Raw genomic sequence first — 10,485 nt, 5'->3', positions numbered from 1 at the left:
TGCAGTGAAGCCAAAAATATATTATGAAATAATCATCTATCTATAATACAAAGTAGAACGATGTCTGTCTGTTTGTTTGTATTGAAGGATCTCGCTAACCGCTGAACCGATCGGGTTCTCCTTTACAGGGTAGCTTCTTATAGGTCCCGGGAAGGTTTATAACTATTTTCTTGGGAGGTGGGACACCCCCAACCCCTCCAAAAAATATTTTTTTTTCTTTTAAAAACTAAAATTAAAATAGTGGGGTCGACTACCCCCCCCCCCCCCCAAAAAAAAAAATATTCCCCCCCCAAAGAAAATTTTTCTTTTAAATCTAAAATACGAAAAATTGGTTTGATCAAACCTATTGGAGCAAAGCGAAGCCGCTAGTACTAATATTAAAGTGACATGATGTATATATGTTTGTTGGTATGTTTTGAGAAATCCAGCTCACTGCGAAACCGATATCGTTCTCTTTTGGATGCTGTACGTATTGGAGCAAAAAATGGGGACAATATTTAAATTGATTTGACGGAGCTGTTTATTTACGTCACAAGTGAGGGGAAAGAAAAGGGAAGGAGGAAAGAAACCCCCTAGAAAAGAGATGGGGGTATGACGTCACACGCCAAAACAATTTGAAATTTGTCCCCATTTTTTGCACCAATACGTACAGCATCTCTCTTTTGCAATGTAGTTTTTTATAAGTCTTGGGATGATACCACCCCAATAGACATACTTTATCTAGATTACGTTTCTGAACTGATTTTTCGTCAAATCTTAAAAGGAACTTGGCAGACGATAGAATTGTTAACTTTTGACTCAAGCTGAGGTGGATTCTTTAAAAAAATAGACTCGCTACTCGATGGTGACGCAAAATCATTTTTGTGAAAAATCATCCAAAAGCTTATTAAAAATCTACAAAATCATATGTTAATAACCATTTTATGATTTTATTTAATTTTTGTAGATTTTTATGCGATTTTTGAGGATTTTTCACAAAATATCTTTTTAGAATCCACCTCCGTTTGAAGCTTTTTCATTTATGATGGAATTTTTGAGCAAGTAAGTTTGATTCAGTAAAGTTTTGTACTAAGAAATGATATTGTTTACAGCTGACTTTTATCTATGTATGAAATGAAAAAAAAAACATGCGTTCGAAATGAAATGTGTACACAATTTCAACCAATGAGATTTAATATAGGTTCCGATGGGATTCTCCTATTGGCTCAATCAGACATTACCTTTCTTGTCTTACTACCTTTATTACAACCCCCTTCCCCGCCCCACTTCAAGTGCCTCAAGAGGCATTGAGGGAGGGAGGGAGGAGGGGCATAGCCGCTAGTTCCAAATAAAAAGTTAACATAAGCTCATGGTCATCGACTTATACAGTGTACATACCGACTCGTTGGTTTGCTGACATTTGTGCTATTCGCAGCCTCAGCTGAGCCGCACTGAAAAAGGGAAATCTGTCGATTTATTTTAATTTTATTTAACTAGAGTCACTTTGACTTTCACAAAGTGTTTAATAGAAGAAAAGCTCAACGAAGATGAAAAAGATTGTTTTACCCTAGGGAGGAAGTAAATTACAGTTGTACCCAAAGTTTTAACAAAAACTTTGGGTACTTTTTTAGAAACTTGATTGCTTAATCCAAACTAGTAGTGACCAAACTTTTTCAATATAATTTTAATTAACAAAAATGGTCCTTTTGTTAATTTGGCACTTACATCAATATATGTTACAAACATTAGACACATTAAATTTTAGTTAACATAATATTAAATATTTTATATTTATACTAGTGGCTACTAGGGGCTCTTTATTCGAAGAAATACGGAAGGGCAGAAAAATAGCCTAAAACCATTCCTACCTAGACTTTATATAAACTTAAAATAGCCTAAAACCATCCCGAGACCTATAAGTAGCTTCACTGTAAAGGAGAACCATGCGGTTTGCGAGATCCTTCGCTATAAACAAAAAAAGCCTACTACTTTATATAATAGGATTAATTTTTATAATGTAGTCTTATTAAAATATTAGGTGAAATGTTTTAGTACTGAATTATTTAAATTGTATGACAAATATTCGGAAACAAGACCAACAAACCAAAAAATAATTATAAAATAGCTTTGCTACTTATATCAAACTAAAAACTAAATATTTAAACATTTATTTATAGAATCACAAATATAATGAAGAAAATTATGATAAATACTAAGCTAAAAATTAATGATTAAATTTGTTAAATGAAGTTTAATCTCATTTTTTAAACGATTAAAGAAAGAATAAAAATCTTTCTATCTGTCCCCTTTCTCTCTCATTTGAATACAAATCCTGTATATGCTAGTTTTTTTTTTTTAAATCAGCCAAGAAAATCACACAAAGATAAATTAGATTATCGACCGACAAACGGAAAAACGGCTATTTGAAATTATAGAGTACCTTCGTTGAAAAGTAAAGAAAACAAGGATAACAACATCCATAAAAGCGAAGCTCTGTAACGGTAGAACAAACGAACATTAACACTTGTATAGTGTCAGAACTGAATAATCAGAATATAAATGTATAAGAGTCGAAGCAAAATTGCAAGTAAATTTGTTGTAAAACTGCTTGATACAGGATAATGTTTATGGACATACTTACATTTTTAGGACTTGATTATAGAGTTGTTTTGCTTATAACATTATTCTTTGTTGTCCCAGGAATACCAAAAATCAGATCAATCGGATGTTTAGATCACAAAAAAATTAGTTGTTAAAAAAGTAAAAAAATCAACATGTTCAAAATGGACATACGGACATTCTGTTAATGATTATAGAGTTGCTACGCTTTCTAAATCGTACCTAACTACTAACGGAATGACCATGCAAAGTTTGAAATCGATAGGACAATTCTAACATGCCTAAATTAAAGAAAAAAAAACTATCCATCTGTGACGGACGGACGGACGGAAGTACGGACCGACCCTAATTATAGAAAAGCTTCGCTTTTAAAAATGTTTTTAATCTCCATCACTGTTACTTTATATTTTGATATTAATTTCTAAATTAGGAATTTTTTAAAAATTTTAAACTGTTATTATTTATAAACTAATTCGAAAAAGTAACCCATTTAACCTTGATGAAAATCTTATTGTTAAGCCTTATATATAGCAAAATGAATATAAGGGATAATTCAATGGGTGATTATTTGTTGCAAAGTTTGGAAACCTCTTTTCAACCAAATAATTATGACTATATGAAAGTCTCCAAATTTGTTAGGCCAACGAATGAGGGAGCATTTAACAAACCTTTTATCTCTTTTTAGAAAATTTATGAAAATTAGAATTGTTTCTATCAAGGGTAAATTGGTTTAAATTTTTAAAAATGCACATAAGGATTGTAATTGCTGGAGGTGCTAATAAATTTTTCCATTTCTGTTTCCGTGGCCACTTCGACTTCCTTTGATGGGTTCTAAAAAATTTAATAATGTTATTGTCAGACACAATACAATCTGTCCCGATTTTGTATTACTTTTGCGGAGCATGATTTCAGTTACGTCATATTTTTCTTTCCCGAAAAAGGGAAGGGGGGAAGAAAATCTCTTCAAAAGAGATGGGAAAACCCCCTTTTCTCCCATCTCTTTTTTCTTCCCCCCTTCCCTTTTTTCTTTCCCCCTTCCCTTTTTCGGGAAAGAAAAATATGACGTAACTGAAATCATGCTCCGCAAAAGTAATACAAAATCGGGACAGATTGTATTGTGTCTTATTGTCAATAAATCATTGTTAATGATCTATTATCAATATTTGTCGTTGCATTATAATATAGAAAGTTATTATAATATGTTTTTTTTAAATGTCGTCATATTTGAGTCGGATTTTTAAATGTCGTCATATTTGAGTCGGATTTTTAAAAACAAGGATGGCATTATAAAGCATAAAGCAATAAAGCGTACGTGAAGAAATCAGCATGTGACGTCATGAAAATGAGGGATTATCCATCTCTTTTTAGGGGGTTTCTTTCCCCCTTCTCCTCTCATTTTTATGTCGTCACGTGGCTGAGTTTTGAGACACTTTTACCCATAATAAGTTAACAAAATCCTTTTTGATTTGATTTTGTTGAATTACTTTCATATGATAGAAGGAAAACATTTAAAAGTTAATTAGGTTTTCATTTTTATATTTTTCTAATAATGTGTTTTCCCCCCCTAGTTCCAAAAACCGTTTCGCATAAAAAATGACATAATACATATCATAGGTATTATACTACATGAATAAAATTTTTTTTTGATAGCCAGAGACAAAGTTTGATGTAATTAGTCTTCTAATTTTAAACTTAAGATTATCTTACATGTACACTGATAAATATTAAATGTAGAGGACTTTATCCATAAAAACACAGCTTACAAAATTTATGATGAATAACTAACCATTTGGGCTCATGGTCGTGCAGGGGTTTGGCTTTTCGATGAGGTGTCCCCCCCCCCCCCCACTCACTCCACAATATTTACCTAGAGTTGGATATTTGTTGGGTAGGCCCTTCCGCGCGCTAGCATTTTCTCTGGAGCTTGCCGTACTGAGATTTTAATGTGCAATTTCATTAACAGGCAGCAAGCTAAAGCTTTATCTGTTTGAAAAAGCATTAACAAATCTATATTAGTCAATTGTCACTTCTACTATTTCTTTAACAAGCAATTTATTCTTAAGTTTTATCCAGAAAGACTGACAAACGGACGGATAGTCAGACATATGGGCCTATGGCGATCTTTTTAAATCTTGAAAATTTGTTTGTCAAGTCTTGGGCTGCGCTTAGGTAATTTTTCAGTGTCCCCCTCCTAAGAAAATACAGATGCTAGAGGCGCCTACGCTAGTGTAATAAAAAGTAGAATTGTGTTTAAGATCTTGTTAACACTGAACCAATTGGGTTCTGCTCTTCTGGTCATAATATGGTTTTAAGCTATTTATCTTCAAGGGGAGGAAATCCCCTCCGGAAAAATTTAAAATGATGCTGTACGTATTGGTGCAAAAAATGGGGACAAATTTCAAATTGTTTTGGCGTGTGACGTCATACCCCCATCTCTTTTCTAGGGTTTTTTTTCCTCCTTCCCTTTTCTTTATCCTCACTTGTGACGTAAATAAACAGCCCCGTCAAATCAATTTAAAAATTGTCCCCATTTTTGCACCAATACGTACAGCATCGTTTACCTGAGCTTGATCTTTAAATTGTTTATAGGTGATTTAAACCGGGGCGATTCATTCAGCGCACCATCAAATTAAACCCTGAACCACTTCATTATGCAATCTACATTTTCCTGGATATTTTGTCTATTGTAGTCCATAAGTGTACAGCTTTACAGCACATTGTTTCTATTTGTTAAAGCAACACGTATGATAATAGAAAAAGATTCTTTTTAAAGTAAAATGCTTATATATCAATCAAAATCTATATTTTTTGATTTTTTACTGATCCACTTCATTATGCAAATCAAAAGAAAACCAATGGAAAAACGTTTGTTTTGCACTTTTCTCCACTTTTAAAAAATGATTCTGATAAAATAACAATTTTTTAAGGGATTTATGCATTAATTATAATGAAAAACAGTTTAATGTAGATTTTAATGATTTTTCTAAATAAGAAATAATTGAAAAATAGAAATTCTATCCCTATCATTTTAGAGGACAGCTGCTGACCCCTAGTCTTATGGATGAAGCTAAATACATGTTAAAGTTAAAAATTACCCTGAAAAGTATACAAAAATATTTTTTGATGTGTTAAAAAAAATCAATTTTAAAATCTTGATTTTGTGAATGATGGCCTTTAAGATGCTCTTACTGGTGGTGATGGTGAGCTAAATGTTATCAAAGTGCATGCCCATGATGAAAACTTATATATTGAACTATGGTCCAATTTTTGTGGTCATAGCAGCCTCCAGCAAAGCAATATTAAAAAAGAAAAAAATTGCAATTTTAATTACTAAAATTCATAAAGTAAATAATGTAGTTTTTAGATAATGGTTATATTTCATGTCAAGAGGCTCCATTGGAGGCTGCTATGACTACAAAAAATGGTATATAGGTTAATAGACAAGTCATTGTAATGGTCATGTACTTAGATAACATTTAGCTCACCATCACCACCAGTAAGAGTATCTTAAAGGCCATCATCCTCAAAATCAAGATTTTAAAATGGATTTTTTTAACACCTCAAAAAACATTTTTGTATACTTTTCAGGGTAATTTTTATCTTTAAAGTGTACTTAGGTTCATCCAAAAGACTGGGGGTCAGCAGCTGTCCTTTAAAGTGATAGAGATAGAATTTCTTTTTTTAAATTATTTCTTATTTAGAAAAATCATTAAAATCTACATTAAACTGTTTTTCATTATAATTAATGCATAAATCCCTTAAAAAATTGTTATTTTATCAGAATAAATTTTTAAAAGTGGAGAAAAGTGCAAAACAAACGTTTTCCCATTGATTTTCTTTTGATTTGCATAATGAAGTGGATCAGTAAAAAATCAAAAAGTATAGATTTTGATTAATATGTAAGCATTTTACTTTAACAAGAATCTTTTTCGTTTATCATACGTGTTGCTTCAACAAATAGAAACAATGTACTGTAAAGCTGCACACTTATGGACTACCATAAACAAAATATTCAAGAAAATGTACATTGCATAATGAAGTGGTTCAGGGTTTATTAAATACCAATCTTTAAATCGAATTTGCATGGGCGATTTGGCTGGCCCAGTGGTGTGGTACTGGCGCGGCAATGCCACTCACCGAGTGGCATTGCCGAACCAAATCAGGGTGATTTATTTAATAAATAAATATTTTTTAAAAATTACTTTAATATTTTATTGCAAAACTATCGTGAAAACATTTTTATAGTTATTTTTAAAATAAATTATATATTAATGTTTTATATAAAATACCATACTGACACGGCATTTTATATAAAATACCTTAATGACACTGCTTAAGTAATAAAGTTGTACTGGCGCGGATCGATATTTTAGTGAGTGCGCAAGCGATTTAACAACACCGCGCCGAAAATCTTTTAAAAATCAGGTGCGCTGTGGCTTACCACCAGCGCACCTACGGTTCACCTCTGAATCGCCCCGATTTAGCGCACCATAAAAACGATTTAAAGATCAAGCTCTGTTTACTTTAGTGTTTAGGGGTTAGCGAGATATTAAATGGTTTTACTTTCCATAAAATCGAACCTTTGAGAATTTTCTCTTGGAGGGTGCAACATACCCCAAGCCGTAAACGCCCCCCCCCCCCTACCCCGTAAAAAGTATCTAATTTTTATGAAATTGCACATTCCTATCTCTGGATCTTGAAAGAGCTGGTAAACTTGTTCTCGGGCTGCTTAACTAGAAAAAATTAAACTTAATATAGAGTTGCTGCGCCACCTACTAACATGGATGTTTTCTATTAACAGGCAAGAAAATAAGAATAGCTTTTCTGTAAAATAATATAAATGGTTCTTGGACTGCTCAACTATAAATAAGTTAAATTAAAGTAACAGAATATCTCTCTGTCTATCTGTTTGTGTGTCTGTGTATATATTGCTAACCGCTGAACCAATATGGTTCTCCTTTACAATGTAGCTTTTCATAAGTCCTTATAATTACTTCGTGGGGAGAGGGTGACCACCCTCCCAAGAGAAATGGACAAAAAATGGTTCTATACCCCCAAATCATCTTTTTACTTAAAAGAATAAAATTGAAAAGGGAGGGAGTTGACTCAAGTGTCCATAGATGCCTCTAGGGGCATAGCACTAGTAAATAAAAAAAACAACTAATTATTACGCTACATACTAACAAGGATTATTTTTGTGCATTAGTAGCACTGTTGTAACTAAAAACACAGGTCACAATAAATCCTATTTATTTAATAATAGCTGTATATGTAGTTTCAAATATGTAAAACAATTTTAGCCATTTCAGGGATCTTGAGGGATAGTATAATGCACGATACACAAATGTACATACCCAATGGTAATGAACAACATTACTTCTAGTTTGAACCTACCAATTTAGGTTTAATAAATGTACTTTATATTTCATTACTACTAGTTAAACTACAGACGAACAAGTAAGAATTATAGAATAGCATCGCTACAAAATTATGATATTAAACAAGGATGACAACATCCATAAAAGCGAAGCACTGAAACGGTATGACAAACGGACATTACCACTTGTATAGTGTCAGAACTAAATAATCAGAATATAAATGTAGGACTTGATTATAGAATTGCTTCGCTTATGATATTGTACTTTGTTGTCCCAGGAACCAATATACCAATAATCAGATCAATCGGATAATTAGATCACATTAAAATGTGTTGCTAAAAAATGAGAAAAATCAACATGTTTAAAATGGACGTACGGACATTCTGGTAATTATTATAGAGTTGCTACGCTTTCTAAATTGTACCAAACTACTGTAGGAATCACCATGCAAAGTTTAAAATCGATAAGACAATTCTAACGTGCCTAAATTTACGAAAAAAGCTATCCGTCACGGACGGACGGACGGACCGACACTAATTGTAGAAAAGCTTTGCTTTCAAAAATGATTAATACCTCATTTCTTGAAAGAACTCTACTTCTATTTGAAGTGAAATCATCTGTGCTAACCTAAAAAAAACATAAAATTTTAAAGAAAAAAGTTGAAAAAATTGAAATTATAAACAAACACAGTCAGATATAGCCTCTAAAGGATGTCATGATAATAGCCTAAAACCACCACAATAACTTAATAAAGCTTCCCTGAGAAGTAGAATAGATTTAGACCAATATTTTTCGAGATCTTTAGCTTCAGACCAGAAAAAAAATTTTATATTAAAGGATGAGGTAGATATACTTACATCAAGAGATTGTGTACCAGGAACCTGCCATTCTGTGTGAACTTGGTGACCTGTAAACAATCAATCAATCAATCAATTTATCAATAAATAAGATTAAAGCTTGATGACCTACAGTTAATCAATCAATAAGTTTGAATTTGTTGTGATAAGATTAAGGAAATCTTTGTAGCAATGAAATGAGATTGTGTACCAGGAACCTGCAATTCTGTGTGAACCTGGTGACCTATAAGTAATTAATCAACCAATCTAAACTTGGTACATGCGCTTAATCAATCAATTTAGAAAAACTTTGTGACCTTAACTTAATCAATTAATCAAATCTTATGGTGGCCTACAGTCAATCAATAAATTCGAAAAAAATTTTGTGACCTACAATCAATTAAAACTTGTTGACCTTCAACGAATCAATCCATTAAAACTTTGTGACCTACAATCAATCAATCAATAAAAACTTGTTGACCTCCAATTAGTCAATAAATAAATTCAACAATGAGATTGTGTACTAGGAACCTGCAATTCTGTGTGAACCTGGTGACCTATAAGCAATTAATCAATGAATTTAAAGTATGATCAAATCTTAATTGAGATAAAAAGAATTTTATTAATTTAGAATTGAAAAATGATCTAATGAAGTTGTTACCCTTGTTTAAAAAACGATTTTTTTTATAAATTCACAAGCATAGTTTATTGACTAGCAAATTTATTATATTTCATTAATTATTTAAATTCTCAAATTTAAAATTTGTAATTTATGTTTTGTAAACAAACTTTAAGTTAATTAAAACTATTTTACAAATTCTGCTTAGTTTTTATACATTGTTTGTGAATGTCTGATATTTAACAAGGAAAATTAAGTCTATAAGTAGCGCAGTAACTGTTTTTTTTTAGGCGAAGCTTTTCTATAATTAGGGTCGGTCCGTCCGTCTGGAACATTTAGCTTTTTCGTTAATTTAAGCATGCTACATTTGTCCTATCGATTTCAAACTTTGCATGGCGATTCCTGTAGTAGTAAGATTTAGAAAGCGTAGCAACTCTAAAATCTTTACAGGAATCTCCGTACGTCCATTATAAACATGTTTATTTTTTTATCTTTTCTAACAACAATTTTTTTTTGATGTCATATTTGTTTTATGTAAACCTAGACTTAATCTAACAGTAAAATATCCTAAAACCATCCCGTAACCTACATGAAACTTACCTGAAACCCACTGGGTAAAGTAATTATCAAAATCTACAGGCATATAATATTCCCACAAATATTAAAAGGAAATATAGGAAGGCTAATATTTTATAATTTTATGAATTTTCATTTTAGTATTCGTGGAGACCTGTCTATAATACGGTGCGCAAAAAAATAACTTTTCTTACCTTCTTTTTCACTCAAGCTGTAGAACATTAAACACAATCCATTTATTTTATAATTTTAAACAGACCAAGGAAAAATTATGTATTTTTAAAAGCGAAGTTATTCTATAATTAACATTACCAGTCCTTCCGGCGTCCATAATGGTATTTGGAATGTGATTTTCTCGGGTGCTATTTAAAATAAACAGCTCTAATTTTTTACAAATAAAAGTTTTGTGATTATTTTTTACGGTAACAGGAGGTCAGCAATATAATTTCTTTTTCACTTATCACAATATTTTTGGATT

General features: G+C 31.7%; 1 protein-coding gene across 1 annotated transcript; it reads right to left on the bottom strand.

The window, feature by feature from the left end:
* Window positions 1-2,131: 2,131 nt before the first annotated feature.
* LOC145305533 (uncharacterized) lies at window positions 2,132-10,313 on the bottom strand. Its single transcript, XM_080147174.1, has 6 exons — window positions 10,202-10,313; window positions 8,834-8,883; window positions 8,550-8,603; window positions 7,285-7,331; window positions 4,466-4,533; window positions 2,132-3,429 (listed from the first exon to the last, which is right to left on the bottom strand). Exons 1-6 carry the CDS (start codon window positions 10,227-10,229, stop codon window positions 3,374-3,376), a joined length of 303 nt encoding a protein of 100 aa, XP_080003300.1. The 5' UTR covers window positions 10,230-10,313; the 3' UTR covers window positions 2,132-3,373.
* Between the last annotated feature and the right edge of the window lie 172 nt (window positions 10,314-10,485).

Source organism: Acartia tonsa, chromosome 14 (genome assembly GCF_053477335.1).
Source record: "Acartia tonsa isolate MP-2025a chromosome 14, ASM5347733v1, whole genome shotgun sequence".
Taxonomy (NCBI): Eukaryota; Metazoa; Arthropoda; class Copepoda; order Calanoida; family Acartiidae; genus Acartia; species Acartia tonsa.
This window is presented reverse-complemented; position numbering and strand designations above follow the sequence as displayed.

Excerpts from the sequence above, each read along its gene's own strand:
- LOC145305533 (XM_080147174.1), bottom strand. The coding sequence starts at position 10,229 with ATGTTCTACAGCTTGAGTGAAAAAGAAG. Across the intron at positions 8,884-10,201 it reads CAGCTTGAGTGAAAAAGAAG|GTCACCAAGTTCACACAGAA; the intron begins GTAAGAAAAGTT and ends GATTGTTTACAG. Across the intron at positions 7,332-8,549 it reads GAGTTCTTTCAAGAAATGAG|TTAAGCAGCCCGAGAACAAG; the intron begins GTATTAATCATT and ends AATTTTTTCTAG.